Source organism: Schistocerca americana, chromosome 2 (genome assembly GCF_021461395.2).
Source record: "Schistocerca americana isolate TAMUIC-IGC-003095 chromosome 2, iqSchAmer2.1, whole genome shotgun sequence".
NCBI classification, from domain to species: domain Eukaryota; kingdom Metazoa; phylum Arthropoda; class Insecta; order Orthoptera; family Acrididae; genus Schistocerca; species Schistocerca americana.
The window spans coordinates 1028729873-1028754401 of NC_060120.1; the positions used below are offsets into that span (position 1 = coordinate 1028729873).

A 24529-nucleotide genomic window follows, 5' to 3' on the forward strand; every position below is an offset into this window, starting at 1 on the left:
AAACAAGAAAGTCGAGTAAACATGGGCTCTGAAGTGCATACCTTAACAGCTATGAGCAATTCTTGATATTCGATAAAATGTAAATGTCATGTGACTAGGGCCTCCCGTAGGGTACACCGTTCGCCGGGTGCAAGTCTTTCCATTTGACGCCACTTCAGCGATTTGCGCGTCGATGGGGATGAAATGATGATGATTAGGGCAACTCAACACGCAGTCCGTGAGCGGAAAAAATCTCCGACCCAGCCGAAAATCGAACACGGATCTTAGGATTGACATTCTGCCGCACTGACAACTTTTTTTAAAATCTCATTTTGTTCTATGTTCCTCGTTGAATTTCTTCTTGGAGGGCGTCCGATGGCACCCGTTCAGGTTGTTCGTTGATCCGTTCACTCAGTTTTACAGACGGTAGCTTAACCCTCTGACCGAACACACTGAGCTACTGTGCCGGCAGCACTCAGCTACCGGGTGCGGACTTGATATTCGATACTGTGAAAAAAATGTCTTCTACTACAAGCTCTTTGCTTTCCATAGTTTGGAAAGTTGTAGGAGGACCAAAACAAGATAAATGTGTAGTAAACATGACACTTAAACGTATACCTTAAGAACTATGAGAACTTGTTTATCTTCGCTACTTTGAAACACTACTCTTCTAATGAACAAGTGCTTACAACTTTTAGGTACACGTTTTAGAGTACATGTTTACTAGACTTTTTTTCTTGTCTTGATCCACAATATCACTCCCCAAAATGTTGAAACAAAAGAGCTTGCAGTATCGAAGATCAAGAATTTCTCATACCTCTTAGGCTATTACTTGACTCTTTTGTTTCGAATGATCATTCCTGCCATATCCCTGAATATTGACCATTACTTCTGAAACACTCTGTATGTTTGTGGTAGGTCAAGTTCAGAATACGAGTATCAAGCAACCACACTCAAAAAATTTTCGAGACAATAGACTTCGACATTTTCCAAGCGTCCTTAACGCCTTGCCAAACCTTTTAATTCGACGAAATCCGTGCGCAAACGACGCGAGACGACGCTTGCGAAACGGACCAACGTGATGCAAGAAACAGTTGCCTTACAAGTCGACATGCGAGTATCTGTTATTTAGCTACACGTTTATTTATTTCACGTGCTACTGCTCTCCTAGACATTAAGAGTATTAATTCTTGTCCTTTTAATATTTAATAAAACACATATTTAAAAATGTGACCATAAACTTTTATAGAAGATAAAATCTTCGTGGGCATCTTCAGGCGTTGACTTCTTGAGGAGGAATGTAATTACAAGAGCAAATGCTCTCCCTGAACGAATTTCTAACAAGAAAATGCTTAGAATTTTGAAAATAAATTAATAGTCCTGCATGACATGGTAGTTCTTTTTTAAGCCGTCGGATCGACATGTTTTCGCAAATGAGCACAACATTGCGCTTGGAATGGAACAGATGTTTCACCTAGTGTGTTTTTCCATTCTTTTCGTAGTCCGGCAATTGGACATTTTTTAATACCACTTCCTCTGCCATATTTACTCATTTATCAACATATGTTTCCCTTCTGTAACTGTGTATTGTTTTTTGGATAATATATGTATTCAATAGAGCCAAATCCGACACATAAAAAAGGTTTGGCGCGACTTTGTTCTCTCGAGTGTGACTCGCGATGTGTAGGTTCGGTTCGCATTAGTTCCCAATAGTCGGATTCGTCAAGATACGGCTAGAGGTTAATATACTAAAGCAAAGACGTCAACTGGACGGGCTGTGTAGCTCTGTGGTACAACGTTCGCCTGGCACATGAGCTGTCTGGGATACATTCCCGACTGCCGTAAATTTTTGAACAAATGTGTATGTTCTGCGAGCATTTCCGTGAAACTTGAGAGATACGTAGATGAAAAAATTAATTTATATTTTAATTCAGACAATCTATTAATAATCTTTTGCAAAAAGATTAGTAATTAAGAATTTATATTTCCAATGAAATGTACATTATCTGCGATATGTAATTGGAAATAAGACAGCGTGCAGTTTTAATAAAATGATGACCAGATATGTGTTTATTAGCATATGTTAGGAAATTTTATATTTAAATATAGGTATTTGAACGGAACGGAAAAACAAACAAAAAAATGACCGAAACGAGACTCGAACCAGTGATACAGTCCCGAGCGCTACTGATTTTTTTTCAATCTTCGTTTATTCTACACATACGGAAGTGCTCGTAGAACGTACACCTTTGTTGAAAAATTTGTATCGGCCTGCGAATCGAACCCAGGCTACGCCACATGGCAGGTGAGCATTCTATCACAGAATCACGGTGCTTGTGGAGAGAGGAAAAAAAGGCCTTGCTGTAGTGTATTAAAGACGCTCGGAACACTTCAAAGGCGATTTTCTCGACCATTTTTGAGAATTCTATCTATCTCCTTTGGCCGATTGATATTTGAGTTTTGAAATTCACCCACAGTAAATGAAAAAAATTTTAAAAAATCCAATTTTCGTATGGTCCCCTTGTTAGACGTATCGAACACTACTCCAGAACGATGTGCTTATCAAGCATATTCCAGCTCAACATTTTACGAGCCTGTTAAATATCTTATCATTTCATGAGATATATTTGAAAGCAGTTTCACATTTAATCCTAGACACAATCCCACATCTCGAGACTTCCATGAATTCATAATTATAGTCCTAAATAACAAGCAAAAACGAGCCTAAAATTTAATAAAGTTATATCAAAAGTACGTCCTGCCCCAGCGGTTTCGTTTTGAAACTACTCATGAAAGCAGTAGTAAAAACTCAAATTCACGTTGCAATAGATTTATATATAATTGCTTTCACTCTGAATGATCTCTTCAGTATGGCCACTATATATAAAAAAAACACGTTTCACAATTTCCTACAATCACGTAGCACAATCTCGCAGCTGACTGTTTCTTTGAACGCTGCAAGTGACTCCAGCAATGTACTTCCTACATTCGTAGACGTACCTTCGTGTATCACACCTTGTCTCTGTCTTGTAATAGCATCGGTGGTTTCATGCTAATAATAAAATGATGGTTTCAGGCAGAAACCGCTGGCACTCAAAGGGTTAAGGCTCAATAGACAGAAGCGGCCACCTACGTGCCAAAATTTGTACTTAGGGTGTACAAGAATTAATGGCGAAACAACCCTTATCCGCGATCACTAGATTTAAATTGATTTTCAAAGGAATAGCATTAATGTGTGATGGAGGGACGGAAGGAGAGAAAGGGGAGAAAATAAATATGTCGTTTTTGTGGAAAAAGTTCTCGAACCGTCCTTGACCAGCGTGGTCATTCCAAAGGTTCCCGGTTAAGTTCACTGAATAGATAACTTCGTAATAACCACATGTTTTCAAAACATTAGAACTGCGGTTTTTTTCATTAACACATCGTTACCGTTAAACCGACTCTCGGCGGGGCTTGGCCATCATTCGGCGCTGAACAATGGACCTCACGATAAGATTAAGTGCGTATTGTTTCTAGGGACGTCACGAAGCTTGGTTCATTAAGAATCACACACACACACACACACACACACACACACACACACACACACACGCACGCACGCACGGGCGCGCGTGTGCTGCCATTTGAACGATATTTCGCACTTATTTAAACGTATGATTCACTTTTATCCGAATTACTACTTCTATTTCAACAATAATACATAAGTATGATATTGAAGGAAAGTATATATCTTCCCCGCAGTTAGCCAAGCCCGATATTAGTTCATTTATTCGCTAGCACTGAACATTTTTAGGATAAAATTCAGTCATTAGTGGCAGTTAAATTTTTGTCATGCTCTACCGGTTTCGACAAATTTGTCATCCTCAGTAGCGTACAAAATTAGGAATGATATAAATCTTTTGACCTTGGCTATATTTATGTGAAGTATAAAGAGTATTTTACAGAAACTTACTTGGTATTATTTAAAAAATATGACCATTTTGTCCTTTACCCCAAGCACCGCCGCAAATTTGCTCTTTATACATATTGAGAAACAGCCAACTGACGAATTTCTCAGATCTGGAGTATACAAAATACAATGTAACGTATGTCAGAATTTTTTCATTGGACACACAGGGAGGGCATTTAAGACCCGCTTTCATGAGCACTTGCTCAACAAAGGAGTGAGAATTCATGTAAGTCAACTTTTGCCGAACACCTCAAAACACAGAAACACACACTTCCTCCTCCGTCTTTCCTTAACTTGGAGGTTTTACATATGTTGACAAGTTCTACAAAATGAACCTTTTGGAAGAATTTGAAATATATAGATACTCCGACCTAAATCCAAAAGAGTTGTTGGATGGTCAACTGCCATTTAAAAAGACACTATTTTGATTGCGTTTCATCTCCTATAAAATGTGAAAATTTGCTCTTTTATGTATTATAACTGTGTCATGTTTTTTCCAGATGTATTATATGTAACTTCTTTATATACCTTGGTTATTTTTATACATGCTTTTATATATGTTCCTTGCTGCTAGCACAACAGATACATAGATGTGATTCAGTTACTGTAATTGTCAATCAGTGTTTAATCACATACAATAGGTACATTTCTGGACATATCACGCTATGCTCCCATAAAAACATTGACACCTTCTAAACAAGTACTACGTACGTTTCTGTAATATATTTCTTAGACTGCACATGAATGTACAGCCAATGTCTAAATTAGATTTATAATATCCCTAGTTTTGTAGGCTTCTGAGGATGACTAATTTTCGTAACCGGTGAAGCACAAAAAAATTTGTTTGCAACCGATGACGGAATTTCGTCGTAAAAAAAGTACTACAGTTGCTGAAAATTACAGTCATGAAAAAAATGAACATTTTTGTAGGGCCACTTCAACATGCAACATGTACGGTGTGTCAAGACAGTTTAAGTGCGTACTGTAATGAGAATAACTGTTCCACATGTCAAAGCTCTCTTCAGTCTTGCGCTAACGCTAACAAATAGCTTTTCTTTTTATGTTAAACAATCACGCATGTTTCCTATATTTGTTTATGTTGATTAGCCAAAGTAAAACTGACCTGAAAAGTATTTTCCCCATTCGTAATTATGTTATCTAAACAGTAAATAGAAAAATATCCGAAACTAGCCCGAAGACACAGTTTTTTCATGTAACAGAAAGGCTGCGGAAATTTTAGACAGAATGTTGTCTCTTCAAAGGGGGAATCTTAGAATCGATGTGCTGTAACATTGTTATGGGCCAGTATCTTTGCCATTACAGATTTTCTATTGGGCACGAGTAGAATGTTTTAATCCAGTCGCCGCAAGTTCAGTTTTTCCGATGGTTTCTGACTGAAGCAGTTTAGGGATATCTGCATCCTCAGTTTTTGATTTCTGAAGATGCATCAGAAAATGCTCGTCAGTACGGAAAACAGTCGTTGCTTAATGTTACAGTTAAGTTATATTTTGATAACCTTGTGTATGGAAGGTAGAGATTTATTCCGTCTGTCAAGACAGTTCAATGAGGCCAGAGATCTTGTGCATTGCTTTAGGTAGGCGTCGCGTGTGACCTTTTCCAGGATTTCGCTACGGAGTGATTATAACAACGTAAGTTGAAACGGTAACATTTGAGAACAAAACTTAATGTAAGATTTCTTTTATTCTTAAATTTTATGTACCTCAAAGTGTTATTACTATCTTCGTTCGTTAAATTCAGTGTCCTGTTACTGGAAGCATTCACTTCTTTTGCCTGCTATTATCTTCAAATAGTCTTTCGTTTGCGAACAACTTTGTGCACCATCTAGTCTATGACAATGTTTCAAAGTTTTCCTGCTTGGTTTCTTCTCTAGAATCTTGTGCTCTAAAATGTTTTTCGGATAGTATTTTGCTTTGAAATCTGTCGCATGAACGATCATAATCGCCTTTCGGATATTTTGGGGTGACGTACGTGTGCAAATGTTCGTTTCGGTACTGCTTCTGTACTATCTTTTATGTCCAACTGGTTTACGTAATTATTCCCTATAATAATATCTCTGTTGGTTCGGGGTGTTGTGCACCCTCTTATTAAAGTGCTTTAAAGCTACTTCTAATAGTTCAGATGGGCAGAGGAAGGTAACGGTGGCAACGCCGTTCTCTCTCCAACGGGACTGACGATGATAGCACAAATCAAAGTACATGATACAGTTAAGCGCTTTCCGTTACTTCTCGAGCACACCGCTAGCGAATTAGCACCTAACGTGCGCTCACTTGCGTGCGCACTACACACACACGCGCGCACACACACACACACACACACACACACACACACACACACACACACACACTTGCTCCCCAGGCGAGCAACGTGGAACATCCGCGAACACTTGACAGATCAAACTACTTGGTCATCCGTCAGGGATGAAGCAGTAAAAGGGCTGATGATCAGAGGCGAATGACGAAAACTGAGATGGTTCGGGTAAATCACGAAGATTCTCTGGCAAAATGAAACTGCTTGTAGTCTTGTTGCTGGACTGGGCCACTAACTAACTAGAAAAGGCGTGAGTTGGTGTGTCGGTATGCTTGCATGTGTGTCACCGTGAATCGTGACGTTGCTGTCAGAAAATGCTGGCCCTAAGACGGCTGCGTATGACGCAGTAGAGATCCAATATCGTTCGTGTCGGCAGCTTGCTGTCCTCTGAGTAATGCCCGCACGGCGGTGGAGACGACTCTCGTCCACGGGACGCTGATATTTTCTTGCTTGTGTAGCGTCTGGCGACCCAGACAGGGACGCTGTTGTCTTTATGATTCATAGCGTACGTGATGCGCGGTTGAGTTTTTTTGTTTAAGGTGATGAAATGCTTCCCGGTCCACCTAATTGACTGCAAACTCCAAAGGTCTAAGTAAACTCTGCATCCTTTCCCACCAGGTCTTTGTGAAACTTGTAAAATGGTATGCTCCAAATCTAAAATGGCTATTTTTTTATACTCAGGCTACTATGTTTCCAGTTTAACAATTAACTGAATGATGATACTAATGGACTTCCGCAGAAGTTTATCATGGGGGAGTCAAAGCTCCACAATAGCCGTTTTTGATGCCAGTGACTTGGTCAATTTCGTGTCGTGTCGTGCCACTAGGGCACTAGGTGACACGAAACGCACTATATTCAGAGAATTGATGTTTACTCACTCATTGTTTATTGTAGATATAATTCTTTGATACTTCAAAGATAAGCGTGATTTCATGATTATCTGCAAAGCACACCTTCTTGTATCATTAAACCGATTATGGATGCTGATTTAGGTTTCCCGTGATTTCTCTTAATCGTTCCAGACAAATGCCAGGATGGTTCCTCTGAAAGGGCACGGCCGACTTCCTTCCCCGTACTTCCTTAATCCGATGAGACCGATGACCTCGCTGTCTGGCCTCCTCCCATAACCAACCAAACCGATTATGGATGTGACACATTTTTGAAGCGGATAGTGTGGTAGAATGGGGGAGAAAATAAATTTATGACACAACCTGACTAAAATGAGGGGACATGTGATAGTGCACATTCTGAACCATCAAGGGATCACGAATTTAGTACAGGACGGAATTGTAGGGGGGAGGGGGGGGGGGGTATCGTAGACGGAGACCGGGAGATGAATACAGTAAGCAGATTGAGAGGCAGTAGTTACTCGGAGATGAAGAAGCTCGCACAGGATAGAGTAGCACGAACTGAAAACAACAACAACAGTCTGAATAAATATCCTTATACGATCGAAACCGATATTTATCGAAAAGAAATACTCAATAAGTTAAATAAAGCAGTAAAATATTTTCGATGAACATTGTGACAGTCAAACATAAGCTATACAGCAATTGCGGAGGCCATAGTTTTGTCTCATAGCCATCTGTAACGTAATGCTACAATTGCCTAATCTAGAGGTGTAATGGAATGACGGCAAATCACTTTTAGAAGTGAGTGAGAATTCTGTAATGAATGAAAACTACGTATTCCAGATTTCCCCACTGATCTCTGACGCCTTTGATTATACTTACACTATTAAAACACATCTAAAACAATTTTCCTTTGGATCTTCGATAGTTTGTGAAAAAACAAGTCATAAGTTAAATGACTTTAGATGACTCAGTACTAGAGCGAATATCATGAATCAGATCTTTGGGTTGCCGAACTGGATATGATACAAATTTTAAAAAAATCTTGATTCAGAGCAGGGCGGATTTGGACGTGTAATGTTTTGTAAAGCTAGGACCGTTCCATTTCGTATTTATAGCGGCGATGTCTGAGCAGAGTAAAAAGGTCAAACGCCGAGTATCGAACGAAATTTCTGAAAACTAAACTCTAGATCGAAACTTACAAGAAACGGAAACAATGCAACAACTGGTATGAAAACCCACGATGTATGTCAGAACCATACTACGAGAAAATGGCCATAGTCGTATTCTTCTGCAAGAACAGCATCTACGAGTTGTCGATAATACTTTTGGGCGTACACTGATAGTTCCCGGGTAGCAACAGCAATGGCAGAGCTGATGAGGTGCGTTATCGTTAAACTTTGGGGTTATTTTAAAACGTATTCTCGACCATGCAGGTGTGAGCGATGTAAATTAATTTTCTCTTTACGTAGATTTTCTCCTGACCATCTCTTCCGCCCCCCCCCCCCTTTCTGGTTAGCTCCGAAACATCATCAACAATCGGCATGGAGTATAGTCGGTAGATGAACCACCTTGGTCTTACGTTGCCTAAGGACTAAAAAATAGTAACAAGTGAAAAATCGAGCTCACGGAATAGTAATCTAGCTTTATATTTCACTTCAGTAGTAGGTAGTGGGGTAGATTAACAGTTTTAGATTAATGCCTCTGTTGCGAATTATCAATGTTGATTCGTTCGCAAACATCAAACAGGCTGACCACAGGGTACAAGCTTCAAATTATTGACACCCCTCAAATTAAAATGTTAAATATTATTTTAGAACTAATAAGGTGCTATAAAATTTAAGGCTGAATGACAAGTACGCTACTTTTGTTGTAATTGGTTTTATGTCAAACTAGTTTTCGGCGTATTAGGCGATCTTCAAGAAGAGTTGTTTCCTGAAGATGTCTTAATAAGTCGAAACTAGTTTGAAATAAACAAAAATCAGTTGAACAAGAACAGTGTACTTGTTATTCAACCTTAAATATGGAATTATTCTCGTAATTCATATGTTTGAAGGACAAATGTGAGGCGGCTAACCCACATTAGAGATAACGGATGTGCACTCTATGCACGTCTTGTGATAGCGAAATAGCTGTATTTGCATTGAACTTTGAAAAGTCCCCGGAAGAGTAAAATGCCGTTCTATGAGGCATTACTATAAATCTTGCCTGTCTTCGTTGAGCCATTCGTATGTACGGCGACCACATATCAAATCTAAAATTTCTTACTTCTGACCTGATCGCTTAAGCTGAATGTAAATGAGTTGCTAGAATTCCAGCGACGTATAAATATGGGTACAGCAGTGAAATGAAATGGTCTAAGGTGTAAACAGGGGGGGGGGGGGGGGGGGGCGTGGTTGCATGCGCTATGTAGTAAACGTCGATGACCGAATTTGTTATCTGCCTTTTGCCATTGAATAACAGCGGTATCTCCAGCGGTATCTCCGTAATCTGCACCTTGCATCAGCCGCAGGCGTCGTGAGATCATACTCGCTTGTAGTTGGCTCAGGCGCCGTATGGAGCCGACGAAATCCCTCGAGCCGGGCTGTCGTTGGTGTAATCTGCGACACGCCTCCGTCATGCGGCGTTAACGTCACTTCCCTGAACGCGCAAATCGCTTGTTTTTCTCGTGCTGATAGTGACTAATACGTGCAAACTCATCCATACTTTGCCCTTGTCTTACGTTCTTTTTCGGCCGCACTCCCCCCTCTACGTGTTACCTAATTCATACACGCTAATCTTTCTACCGCCGCTCTCTGCCCAGTGCTCGTTCAATCTACCAGTCACACTTCCACTTACTGGCTACGCTGCTTCGCACACCCACCAGGTAATGCCTAGCCAACCTTTCAAATTGCTCGATGTTATGTAGCTATTAAATTCACATAAAGTTTCTAATGATTGCGTGAGAAGAAAGTAAACAAAGAGCTGTTCACAGAATGTCCGTCCCAGTCAGTACGTTTCTCTGCAGGCTTCTCAAATGTTCTTTTGAGAACTGAAATCTTGCATATCATTCGCCGAGCTGTTTCAAGTCAAGTGACGTTATTTGATGAAACGCTGTTGTTCGTGGTAGTCTTTATTATTAGCAGAAAAGCAGGTAAGGACGTGAATGTAACAAAACTGTTGCGACTGTTCAGAACACGTAGGTGACTCAGAGCTCAACACAACACGCCGATACAAGGCGAAAATGCCTGTTCTAATGGCGCAAATTACATTACATGATTCAGCGTCTGCGACTGATTTTCAGATACACATCACAGTTTGCATCTTCTATGGTATCGCATGGCCGTAACTTCCACCGGTTTCCCAACGGTCCCATGTTCACAAACATCCGTCCATTCTCATGAAAACATACACTTTGTGTTGTGAGATCAATTAAGATTCCCACTCACATTATGCAAAGTGGGTACATATTTTCCATAGTTATTCTGATGGCGTAAATGTAAGACGAGTCTCCTCACAAGGCATCGCACCCCGCTGTAAACTCGATTATTGAACTCAAAATTTTAGTCTCGGGCGGATATTAAAAGTGAGATGTTACTGACGACTGACATTTTCAGCAAACATCCGAGGATTAGTATTTCTCGTCGGTGAATTTGGTATTCCGTACTTGGCACAAGCATACGATTTTCTAATATCGTTTCCTCGCCTTGTTTTATCTCTTTTCGATCTTTCAACTATATTAGAGACAACGTTGCTTAAAGATTACTCTTTCTAAAATATTTGCGTCATTTTAGTGGATAGATAAGTATGTGATGGCAACGATTTTTGAATCTTTCACGTCTTTAAATTAGAGACGTATTTGGCTCGTAGTTACAAAGTAGATAGTTACAAACATTCTAATGTTTATAAACGCAATACCGAACCCTCGAAAAATATGAATGGGGTAGGCAGCAATTGTTATGTGCTTATCGACATCTTTTGTACTCCTATCAAACCTTGAGATACACCGGGCTTAAAATTTCCCGTTTGTCGACCAGGTCATTACCCACAGTTCAACGCAAGACACAAGCGCACTGAGCGAGGTGGCGCAGTGGTTAACACACTGAATTCGCATTCGGGAGGACGACGGTTCAGACCCGCTTCCGACCATCCTGATGTAGATTTTCCGTGATTTGCCTAAAATCGATTCAGGCAAATGCCGGGATGGTTCCCTTAAAAGGGCACGGCCGACTTCCTTCCCCATCCTTCCCTAATCCAATGGGACCGAGGATCTCGCTGTTTGGTGCCCTGCTCTGAATCAACCAATCAATGAAAGCGCACAGAGTTGATGAGAAGCTGCCAGCTACCATTTCTCTTCTTGTCGTTAGTCATATAGGAAGTGAGTTTGGCTTTAACAGCCCGTCGACCAACTGGTGGTTGAAAACGGGGAAACAAGTTCTGTCCAGCTGAAAGAAATCAGCGGTTCTGTTCAGAGAAACCATTCCAACGTTTTCCCCGGCTATTTTGAGAGACCATGGAAAAATTAAGTATGAATGGCTGGACGGAGGTCCGTATTGGAATGTCTTACCGCCCTCTGTTACTGTGTGTGTGTGTGTGTGTGTGTGTGTGTGTGTGTGTGTGTGTGTGTGTGTGTGTGTGTGTGCGCCCACTGACGCTGCCTGTGTGTAAACGCTGTTGTCACGAATCGCAATGGAGCAACACCTGTGAATCAAATGTCGAAGACTGTTCCAGAATGTTCTGAAGAAGAGAAAACTGTGTGCGAAGTTTGTCCCGCGCACCATGACTCCTGACGAACAAAATGACACATTGACGGCTGCCGTGACCTGATAGAAAGGCAGAACGCGGACAATTTTTTTTCTGGAAAAAAAAATCATCAAGGGTGATGACATTTCGTATTATCGGTACGAGCCTGGCACCAAATAAACAAAGTGCACATATTCACCTGAGTGGTCAACACTTTGATGACATAACCGACATTAAAGCCAATGTGAATCCCAAAGAAAGGCTTTTCTGACAGATTCTCGCTTGTACGAACAATGTGTGCGTTGCATTCATGTGGTGGGAGGGGAGGAGCCGAAGGAGAGAGAGATTGTAGAACATTTGAAGCATTATAATAACCGCCTTAAAGTTTCTCTGTTTTTTAATTAGTATAGTGTGGAAACTTCCTGGACTCACGGGGCAGATTCCGGAGTTCTGGACATGTAGGCATAACTGAGGAACGCCAGGAACATTATCAGCCAAATGTGGTGCGTATTTGACGCACTATCTGAAAAAGAAGTACCATTGGTATAAGACACGCCTGGCTCCGGTACAGGTGGGGTGCAGGTGTGCGAAGGGGCGACATGTAATAAGAGACGAAAATTAATGGTATTAGTTTCGAATCCATTAGTTTCTGGGTAGCTACGCTGATTGATTACAGTTCTGATGACATTTAATCTGCACTAGTAGGTATGAATGACAGCTATAGCGTAACTACAGCAATTTTAAGCATACTTGGTAAACACAGTATTACTTTGGAACGTGCACGTATAAAGGCGTCGCTAGATAAACTGCTCAGTTGTTTGAAAAAGATCACTATTTGAAGTCGACGTGTTACATTCTGCTATTATGTTGAAAATTAATATGGTGAGAGTGTTATTATGTTAAAGCACAGATTAAGTACTACAAAAAAAGATAAAAACAGCGAACAGCCACGGGTAACAATGCCAGTTATTAGAAACAAGTAGATCCGTTACCAGTGTAGGAGTGATGTTGTAAATTATATTACGTAAGAGAGTAGTTAAAAGAACGACTGTAAAATAACCAAGACAAAAGTTTAGCTCTTCGCTGATGCAAGTTATTTGAGAAATTTATTTACCCACTTTATTGATGTATGTATGTTATTAACCCTTCTATTCCCGAAAATTTCGATACTGAGAGCAATATATATTAAAAATTTGGAGAATCTGTATTACTAAACGACTATCCTTGAACTCGTTTTCAGTTGCCTACCTAATTGCTCCAAGGGACAACACAAATTTGATTTTCAATATTGCGCGTAATTATTGACTGAATTGGAAAATTTAAAAAAGGAGACTTAATTTACTTACTAACAGGTATAATCTTGAATGAGATTTTCACTCTGCAGCGGAGTGTGCGGTGATATGAAACTTCCTGGCAGATTAAAACTGTGTGCCGGACCGGGACTCGAACTCGGGTCTCGGTCAGGTATAATCTTGTAACTCGTGGCACGGGGATACCCGGACTTTGAGAATGAGAGCACTAAGTGAATTCCAACATACTTTACACATTATTTCGAAGTTCACTGACACCCACTACACCCACTACAAATATGTGAAAGGTATAAAGTTTATCACCGCATTTTCACTGTTCCTGCAATCAAATTCCAGTATACATCTGTAGTACTAACTCTATATGCAGCACGCTTTCCAGACAATATCTGAACGGAAATGCAAAATTATGTTGTTGTACGACTCACAGTTCAGGAGATATGACATCATAAACATTGAGAAGGGTGAAAAACTTGCTTTTGCTTGAATGGAGCTTTCGTAATGAGAGAACTTACCGACTTCCATCAAATGTTAAGCGTAATTTCGAACATTTTCTAAACCTTTTCTGGTTGAAATGCGTAATGTCAAATATGTAATGCTTTAACCTATTTAGTCATCAGATATTTGAAGCTGTTTGATATACGGGAGGTAGATTCTTTGAAGAATGGGGGCTTTACTGGTGCATAAAATAATGGATCCTTTGCTCCCCAAACAGTTGCTCGGTCGTTAGCCACTTTCGTCGAAGGGTGTTAACGTTATGTGTATATGAGCAGCGATCGTAAATTTTCTTTTCTTGATTTCTTGGAAAATAAGCGTTTGCGGCCTCCATAGAAGATGATAAAAATTACTAAGTTTTCAGTTAGAGTCGATTTCGTCGTATAAACTTCAGGAGTGCTGTTCCCAAAAATGGGAGGCGGTGGGTAGCGAACTGAAATATCTTGGTGGCCTTCGTTTCTGGGTGGTAACCTAGCGATCTGCGAAACACGAACCGAATCGGTTGGCCGTGTCTGTGGTCTATCCCTCGTGAGCTCAATACGTTGTCGATAGATTCGCTTCGCCAGCTCATCTACATCTCCCTGGGTACGAAAACGTCACGCGTGCTGCGGTGCGTGTCAGGGCCGCAGCGGAGAGCAGGGAGCAGTGTGTGTGTGTGTGTGTGTGTGTGTGTGTGTGTGTGTGTGTGCGCCGCTGCGTGCGGCGAACGTGCGTGTCGGCACGGCGCTCTCCCTGGCGTTGCCCACTGACGCACACGCAGTCCAGACGCCCGGCCCCGCCTTTGCACGGGCGGCGCCTCCAGGATTGCATCAGAAACGTGCGCCCGCCGCTATCTGCGAGACATCGCCGCGGACCGCTTCCTTCCGCTCACAACAGCTGGGCGCCGGCTCCGTGTAGTGTCTACTGCACGCTTACGGCAGTAGGCACACGTTGTGCGATAAGCGAACGGCTGAGCGATAGTAACTCAGGAGATGGCGAACAGGCATGCAGTCCCTTTTGGGAGAGTAGTCATGAAGTTTCAGTTACACCTCGAAAAAAAATGAAGTTGCGAATTTTATTTTTTATTTTATTTTTTTTCCGGCGTACATTTCGCAGTCCGGGTACTCAAAGCCTTCCTCACAGTACTGCAGTACGCCGCTAGAGGATACGAAACAAAACGGCACAGCCCGTTGATAAAGTTGCTACCTAAACGAATCATTGCTCTATCCACTTTATCAAAAGGCTATGCCACATTACTGAAAAACAAAAAACAGTCAATTGCGTAACTTTATTTCGTTCGAGAACACAAATAAAACTTGAGGACTAATCTTCGTGCAAGGGTTTTCAAGCCTCAGAATAAGCTTGCTCGTCAGCTTGATTACGTTCATGTGGTCTTAAGCGATTATTTTGTCGTTCTTTCTCTTTGTGTTGCAAAAAATTCCAAATGGTCCGCAGCTGAAAGTATTCGCTATAAAACAGAAATTTAAGTCGGATTGAACGGGTGTGACGCTCTTCCGAAACAGTGATAGGACCAAAGTAAATCCTACGTTGCCAAATACAATTTTTGTCGTAAGCAACCATTAGTCAGAAGATTGTTTACAACACCACAATGTTGCAGGTCGTATCCCCATTGCCTTCCTCCGAACTTTGAACTGACTTACGCAAACAGTTTTAGGGAGACGTGTAGTTTAACGCGGATTCGACAACTTCTCATTTCCCCATCAGTAAAAAAAAAAAAAAAAGGTTCAAATGGCTCTGAGCGCTATGGGTCTTAACATCTGAGGTCATCAGTCCCCTAGAACTTAGAACTACTTAAACCTAACCAACCTAAGGACATCACACACATCCATGCCCGAGGCAGGATTCGAACCTGCGACCGTAGCAGTCGCGCGGTTCCGTACTGAAGCGCCTGGAACCGCTTGGCCACAGCGGCCGGCCCCATCAGTAAACATTGCCGAAGGTGAACGAAGTGACCACTGAGAGATAAAATTGTTCGGGTTGACAGGGGATCGAACACGAGATCTTTGGATTTTTAGTTTAACATTCTACCAGTGAGACACTGAACCACTAAACAAAAACTTTCTATTGTTTTTGGAAAAAAACATTTTGTCTATTAAGTGCGTGATTGATTCTTTTGTAATTTTTTTAATTTATGGACACTATCATATGTTTACGACACAGTCATAACCGGTTTCGGCCATACAATGACCATCTTCAGATGCTAAAGGGACATACACTGAACACAGGTTCATGTTTGACAACGCATGAACCTGTGTTCAGTGTATGCCGCCTTTAGCATCTGAAGATGGTCATTGTATGGCAGAAACCGGTTATGACTGTGTCATAAACATGTGATTGTGTCTATAACTAAAAAAAAATTTTTTTTACAAAAACTTTCTAATTCTAGTGATCACTCAAAAAGAAACGGTTTTTAATACCACTTCTGTTGTTAACGTGGCGTTTTAGCAGGCGGTAGATGAAACCTTTTTGGGGAGGGGGGGGGAAGGTGGCACCCCTTCACATAATATGCTCCCTTTTCGACAGCCTCGAGCCGCCATGGACCAGGTAAATATAAAACTCGGAACTGGTGCACCCAGGTGACAGTTACTTCTGCAGTTTGCATTGCGACGACATTTCTTCTCGCAATCACATGATTGTCGCTCAGACTTACAGTGGGCAAGTGCACACTACCAGGTATATTAATTCTCTGTATGCTCTCATGATGTACGAAGCAAATCTCATTTTGTCTTGACTAATTTCTTGCCCATTGTAGAAGACATGGTTGTGCTGGTATTAGTTGTGATCACATGGCAGTACCAGTACCGGTTTTATTTTGGATAACTACGTTCGGTTTCAGCCAACGAAGCCATTTTCCAGTGGTCAGTGTCTATCGTCTTGGGGGCTACACAGACGGAGTGTTAGGACGGGCCAGCAACCATCCGGCGACAGTGTGGTAACTTTCCGCGATCGGTTGCGGGCGGTCGGGGGTTAAACGGCGCCAGATTGGTCCTGATGGCGGCGTCACGTGACACGGGCAGCAGCTGCCGGCGCTTGCGCAACGCGACGCCTCTCGCGTTGCATGTCGGGCAGAGCCACGCCACCCGCCGCGTGACGTCACGGCCGGGCGACGGGAGGTGTGTCGCACGCCGTCACGGCCGCCGCCGCCGCCGCCGCCGCCGCTGCTGGCGGAATAGGTCAAGGTGGCCGCGGTCTCGTGGTTCCACAGTGCATACGACCACGCCTCATTACCACGTAGACAGCGTGGTCCGTGTAGCTCACAAGGGAACCTCCCCATCGCACCCCCCTCAGATTTAGTTATAAGTTGGCACAGTGGATAGGCCTTGAAAAACTGAACACAGATCAATCGAGAAAGCAGGACGAAGTTGTGTGCAACCATGAAAAAAATAAACAAAATATACAAACTGAGTAGTCCATGAGCAAGATAGACAACATCAAGGATAACGTCAGTTCCGGAGCGCCGTGGTCCCGTGGTTAGCGTGGGCAGCTGCGGAACGATAGGTCCTTGGTTCAAGTTTAATTTTTTATTTTCAGACAATTTTCGAAGTTCAGGCACTCACACATAATCAACTTCGCTCTCCAAAATACCAGGACATGTTCAAATTTGCTTGGACATATGCAGGATTTGACGGTCTACACACGGAAAAATTTGAAAACGTTAAAAACACATGTTTTGACAGAGCACAGGGAAAACTGTGCGACTGTGAAACTGTTGCATTCATTTGTTGCAGTTTATGTGACAAACTCTTATGTTTTCATCACTTTTTTGGGAGTGATTATCACATCCACAAGAAAACCTAAATAGGGCAAGGTAGAAGAATCTTTTTACCCATTCGCCAAGTGTAGAAGTTAGATGGGTCGACAACATATTCCTGTCATGTGACGCACATGCCGTTACCAGTGTCGTGTAGAATATATCAGACGTGTTTTCCTGTGAAGGAATCGGTTGACCTATGACATTGCGATCAAATGTTTTCGGTTACCATTGGAGACGCACGTCCTTTCGTTTACTAATCGCACGGTTTTGCGGTGCGGTCGCAAAACACAGACACTAAACTTATTACAGTGAACAGAGACGTCAATGAACGAACGGACAGATCATAACTTTGCGAAAATAAAGAAAGTAAAATTTTCAGTCGAGGGAAGACCTGAACCAAGGACCTCTCGTTCCGCAGCTGCTCACGCTAACCACGGGACCACGGCGCTCCTGAACTGAAGCTATCCTTGATGTTGCCTAGCGCATGGACTGCTCAGTTTGTATTTTTTTTTTTTTTTTTTTTTTTTTTTTTTTAGTTCCACACAACTTCTTCCTGTTTTCTCGATTGATCTGTGTTCAGTTTTTCAAGGCTTATCCACTGTGCCAACTTATAACTAAATCTGAGGGGGGTGCGATGGGGAGGTTCCCTTGTCAGTATGAACTCTATGCACTCTTTGCTATAAAGAGGATCGATGTTAGAAATGAGCGTTATTTGACGTAACTGTTAAAACGGGTGGACGACCAGAAAGGGTGAGGGCACCACAGAGACAGATCTGAAGTTGAGCTTGATCAAGGAGGCGAGACTTATGAGAAATCATGACACCTTCGTAGGACTTGTAGACCTAGAAAAAGCGTCCGACAGAATTGTGCCAGATGTTTGCAACTGTAAGCTACGTGGAGAAAAACGTCACTATTCTTACGTACTATGTACACTGTCCAGTGACATTATGAACATCTGTCAAAAGCCTGAGTAACCACCTTTTACAGCGCGGGCGTGCTGTAAGAGTGTCACTGCGGTTCTGGAAGCAGCTACGCTACGTTTCTCGCTTGAGAATCCATACGGCCAACAACCCGATCGAGGTGGTCCCAAAATTTTCGATTCTATTTAAATCCAAGGAGATTGGTGGCCAGAAGAGTACAGTAAACTAGTCCTGGTGCTCTTCGAACCACGCCCTTACACTGCGAGATGAGTGACATACGGCGGAGGAAAACATAAACAGCATGTGGCAGTGGACGTGGTCCCCGAGAGTAGACGCATACTTGTGTTGATGCACTGTGCGTTCCAGAATGACGAGATCACAGAGGGAGTGCCACGCAGGCATCCCCCACAGCTCCCAGCTACGGCCTGCACCCTTCCGACGCTTCTTGCAGGGTGTTCGCTTTCAGACGTATCACGCCGCTGAAGCGTAAAATGTGATTCATCTGAAAATGCCACCTGTCTCCACTGAGTGCACGTCCAGTTGGGGTATTGGCGGGAAGATGCCAGCGTTCGTCGCCGGTGAACAGTCAGCAAGGGGGAAACCAGGCACCTGCTGCGGAGACCCATAGGCAGCAACGTTCGCTGAACGCTCGTCGAGGAGACACTGTTAATAGCCCCTCGGTTCATGTGAGCCGCCAGTTCAACAGTTCGCCCGTTCACATCTCCGCAGCCGTCGTTCAACCGTCTCATCTACGGCCCTTGGTGAACGACAGTTGCCTAGCCACCGGTCTTAGATAGCGCTATTTTGCCATACACGATGTGCCGGGTGATTAAAAAGTCAGTATAAATTTGAAAACTGGATAAATCACGAAATAATGTAGATAGAGAGGTAAAAATTGACACACATTCTTGGAATGACGTGATGTTTAATTAGAAGAAAAAAAACACTCCATATTGCTAGAGGCGTGAAAGATCTCTTGCGCGCGTCGTTTGGTGGTGATCGTGTGCTCAGCCGCCACTTTCGTCATGCTTGGCCTCCCAGGTCCCCAGACCTCAGTCCGTGTGATTATTGGCTTTGGGGTTACCTGAAGTCGCAAGTGTATCGTGATCGACTGACATCTCTAGGAATGCTGAAAGACAGCATCCGAAGCCAATGCCTCACCATAACTCCGGATATCCTTTACAGTGCTGTTCACAACATTATTCCTCGACTACAGCTATTGTTGAGGAATGATGGTGGACATATTGTTCATTTCCTGTAAAGAACATCATTTTTGCTTTGTCTTACTTTGTTATGCTAATTATTGTTATTCTGATCAGATGAAGCGCCATCTGTCGGACATTTTTTGAACTTTTGTATTTTTTTGGTTCTAATAAAACCCCATGTCATTCCAAGCATGTGTGTCAATTTGTACCTCTCTATCTACATTATTCCGTGATTTATTCTGTTTTCAAATTTATACTGACTTTTTGATCACGGTGACACTCGAACGTTTTACAAAAAATTTCAGTGTTTATTACAAAACTTTCTTTTTGATTTTACCATTTCAGTAATCGATGCAATTCTCATGTAAATAATATTCAAAATTAACCACATAAAACCGAGCGAGGTGGCGCAGCGGTCAGCACACTGGATTCTCATTCGGGACGACGACGGTTCAATCCCGCGTCCGGCTATCCTGATTAAGATTTTCCGTAATTTCCCTAAACCGATTGAGACAAATGCCGGGATGGTTCCTATGAAAGAGCACGGTGACTTCCTTCCATAAAGCGATGAGACCGATGACCTCGCAGTTTGGTCTCTTCCCCCCAAATCAACCCAACTCAACCCCCTAACCACATACAACACTTAGAAAACGTTTGCTACAGTAATGCGGACTATTTCGCTGGTTTCACCGTACTAGACGACCTACATGTAGCCTGTTAAATATAATCATCACCTTTCGGAAATTTATCTGTTTGGGACTGGGACGTCGTAACTTCTTCTTCACAATCAACAGTGTATCCCATCCCTTTTCGATGCCATCTTTTGGATACGTCGACCGCTTCTGCTAGCGCCAATGGCTTTCACACTACACAAGTACAGTTAATAAAAACATGGACTACCTCACTCTTCGAACAGAACCACTCCCACTATTGCTCCGACGTTTTTTGTTATCCGTACAGCTAGCTGTGAAAAAACGGTTTTTCCCAGTGTACTTAAAATGTGGGGATATTTGCGGGCGTTTAACTGATAACGCTGACATTTTTCATTGTTTTGGCTGCGTACGTTGCACCCTGCTTCCAAGTATTTCAGGTGTGCCGCAGGGGAGTGTCGTAGGACCGTTGCTATTCACAATACACGTAAATGACCTTGTGGATAACATCGGAAGTTCACTGAGGCTTTTTGCGGATGATGCTGTAGTATATCGAGAGGTTGTAACAATGGAAAATTGTACTGAAATGCAGTAGGATCTGCAACGAATTGACGCCTGGTGCAGGAAATGGCAATTGAATCTCAATGTAGAGAAGTGTAATGTGCTGCAAATACATACATAGAAAGAAAGATCCTTTATCATTTGGCTACAATATAGCAGGTCAGCAACTGGAAGCAGTTAATTCCATAAATTATCTGGGATTACGCATTAGGAGTGATTTGAAATGGAATGACCATATAAAATTAATCGTCAGTAAAGCAGATGCAAGAGTGAAATTCATTGGGAGAACCCTAAGAAAATGCAGTCCGAAAACAAAGGAAGTAGGTTACAGTACACTTGTTCACCCACTGCTTGAATATTGCTCACCGGTGTGGGACCCGTACCAGATAGGTTTGATAGAAGAGATAGAGAAGCCCCAACGTAGAGCAGCGCGCTTCGTTACAGGATCATTTAGTAATCGCGAAAGCGTTACGGAGATGATAGATAAACTCCAGCGGAAGACTGCAAGAGAGGCGCTCAGTAGCTCGGTACGGGCTTTTGTTGAACTTTCGAGAACATACCTTCACCGAGGAGTCAAGCAGTATATTGCTCCCTCCTACGTATATCTCGCGAAGAGACCATGAGGGTAAAATCAGAGCGATTAGAGCCCACACAGAGGCATACCGACAATCTTACTTTGCACGAACGATACGAGACTGGAATAGAAGGGAGAATAGATAGAGGTACTCAAGGTACCCCCCGCCACACACCGTCAGGTGTCTTGCGGAGTATGGATGTAGATGTATAGAGAAGAATGTAGCTGCCGTAAAGGTAAAAACCGAAGTGAACTTTGCTATTGGGATATATGGTCTTCCCTTCTCTGGGCACATTGGTACGCTGTACGCAAGCGAAAGAAGTCAGGTACATGCGGCTGATCGCTTGGTCGTCCTTATAGCAGTCTAGAGATTTCTCTTTCAGTAGCTTGCAGAAAATGTGTGTGGAATTATAAGTGATTCAGAAGATATGGGTCAGGAACGTATAGTTAATTTTGCCACATCTGACTAATAACAAAAACTGTACAGTTTTATCCTGATTAACTGACTAAAGAAGCATACGACAGAAGTACTGTTCCGGAAGCTATTTATACACAAAAGAGTAGCCAAGATTAGTGTGTGTGTCCGGATAGTAATCCATTGGTTCAGAATTCGATCGCCCCGGTAGCTTGGAAGATATTTTCTAGCTCTTAACGTGACTTTCACTTGTGATAATGTGCTATCTGGGTAAAAATAGCGGAGTCACAGTATAGCTTGACTTTCCCATAAATCCGTAGATGGAAGCAACGATAGTTAAGACTTAGTTATCTGCAAGTCAGTATAATCGTAAATGGCAAAGACAGACAGGAATGTTTGGCTTATTGGTGTATGTTTTGTCAGATGGTACGCACGCTGCCGGCGTCAACATACATAATAACGAAGTGGTCAGGTGACTCCGAAACTGCAAGTAAAAGCCGCTTAAGGCGTCGTCACTCTCTAAATCCACGTAAAGACTAAAAGCTATGCAACTTACATCTCAAGACAGTTAGAACCTGCGTAGAACGATCGGCTGGAATAACCAGGCTATCCTAAATAACGCCGCAAAATCGACCGCGATATATAATCTCAAATGTCAGTACTACGGTTGGTGAGTCAGATGGTGAGTAGATATGTCGGGCTCTGTTTGACACTTGTCATCGTAATAATGACTTGTAATAAAACTTAGAGAAGATTGAGTGAAGTTTTAAGTTTGAAATTGCAGATAAAAATGCCAAAGCCTCGAATTCACCTGAACATATAATTAATCATAATATTTGATGCGTGTGCTTTCCTCTTAACAAATGAGACAGCGCTAGAGCTCATCTGTGGCTATTCTGACGTCCACTAGATCTTCACCTGGTTTTATAGATATTTAAGATATTTTATAACAAAATGTTTTCTATTTGTGATTATTTCTGTTTCAATCAGTTACACAACTGTTTATAATACAATTGTATTTACAGTTCACGAGGTACATACAATTTCAGCTACTAGTTTGCAAAATCAAAAACTGTCGTACTTAAAGAAAAAAAAACAGATCTCTTATTTTACTGTTATTACTGTTTATTTACCTGTATTTGGTAATAATCACAGGAAGAGTACACCACCATGGCAAGGTAATGAAATGTTACACATTTGGGAGTGAATGACTTAGGTTAAGATTTGTCTGCCAATACGGACTTCGCAGAACATTCATTTTAAAGCTCTCCGTCATATTTTGGAAATTTATTTTACGTTTGGTACACAATTTGAGAGGAATCGCTGTGAACTTCAGCAGGATAGACAATGAAAAAAGAGTATAAATCCTGTTCTTAGCTGTGGCGTGACGTTCCTAGCGCTGTGGCTTTTCTACCGCCTCTGTGCCTTTTAGTAGTAAGAAACAGTTTCCCTGGGAGGCAGTGTCACGATGTTTGAGAACCCTCGAAGCTCTCACCATAAGTTATAATGACCGTGTAGCTACTTGGTGCATCTCATTGCTGTAGGTAATATTGAAGTATGTTGGACTGAAGGTATTTTCCAGTGTTTTCTCTCCGGTTCTTTTAGAACCTTTGACTTCTCTTTTTAATTTCTTTTGCCACTTCGACCATGTTTCGTTCCTATTTTGACACTCGCTAGCTGCTGCAGTAAGAGGTGTACGATCCTTTTTTTTTTATTTTTTTTTTCGGAATGAAAGTCTTGCATGCAACAGCTTTCACCATCAGTGTTTTACAGTTTAGAATATTTCATTTGCAAAGGGACCCACAACATAAATAAATCGTAACTTGGATTAGAATATTATTTTAGTTTACCTAATTCATTGCTGCAGAGTTTCCGCTTTGTAGCTATTTTCATATTTAAGGTACTTTAAAAACTTGACGGTGTACTTGACCATACATCCTTAAAGTACATTTGGGTGGCTGTACTTGACGAATTTACTAAAGTCAGTGTGACAGATTTTTGTCTTTGAATACTATCTAGAATTATTCCATTAGGCGTTAGGTAAACCGCTAACTGTACGCCGTACATCTCTTTCTTTCAGACATAGTCGTTCAACAAATTCTTCAGTTAAGTTGCAAAGCTGAAAAACACGTTTCGTGAACTGAAGTTTTCTATCGTTTTGTGTCCGGGGGGGGGGGGGGGGGTGTCCATACTTCAGAACTTCCGTAGCGTTGCTGGAGTTTATTTGTTTAAAGAAATAAGTTAAAATGAACAGTCGAGATCGCAATAATATTTCTTTATTGACCGGTTTCGGATTTTATACAAGCCATCTCCGGAATTTTTTGGCTCCTATGGCTGCTGCTTGGCGGCACTTCAAATTTCTTGTGGTACCTCGAGAAATCCGAGGAGCCGCCAGCACGAGCCAGAGGGGGCCAAAAAATTCTGAAGATGGCTTGTATAAAAGCCGAAACTGGTGAATAAAGAAATACTACTGCGTTCTCGACTGTTCATTTTAACTTAAATACAACATCAGGTCGCTGCTCTCTGTAGACTATGTTGTCAAAATTTATGTTTATATAAAACCTGCCAGTTTCCGCCTTTTTGACTAAAACACCACCGTTTTGCTAGGTACTTGCCTCCGCACCCTGACGTAACGCACCTCTTTTCACACTGCACTTGGATGCTCACTCAAAGGGAGCCGTCGCCTAGAAAGCCCGTAAATGGTTCGACCTAAAGTCCGCGCCCGCGCGCGGATTCTCTCTGCCTTGCGTACGCAAAGTACTAGCTCGGTTGATGCCGAAGAGTCACCCAGTCAGCTTTTGCAGTACACTACCGAAACG

At 42.1% G+C, this 24529-nt stretch overlaps 1 protein-coding gene across 1 annotated transcript in view; it reads left to right on the forward strand.

Annotated features, from left to right (window-relative positions):
* Positions 1-9662: 9662 nt before the first annotated feature.
* The window catches only part of LOC124594650 (RING-box protein 2), a 514996-nt gene continuing 500129 nt past the window's right edge, over positions 9663-24529 (forward strand). The window contains exons 1-2 of the mRNA XM_047133017.1: positions 9663-9696; positions 9911-9973. Coding sequence (XP_046988973.1) covers positions 9663-9696; positions 9911-9973 — 97 coding nt within the window. The remainder of the gene's footprint in view (positions 9697-9910; positions 9974-24529) is intronic.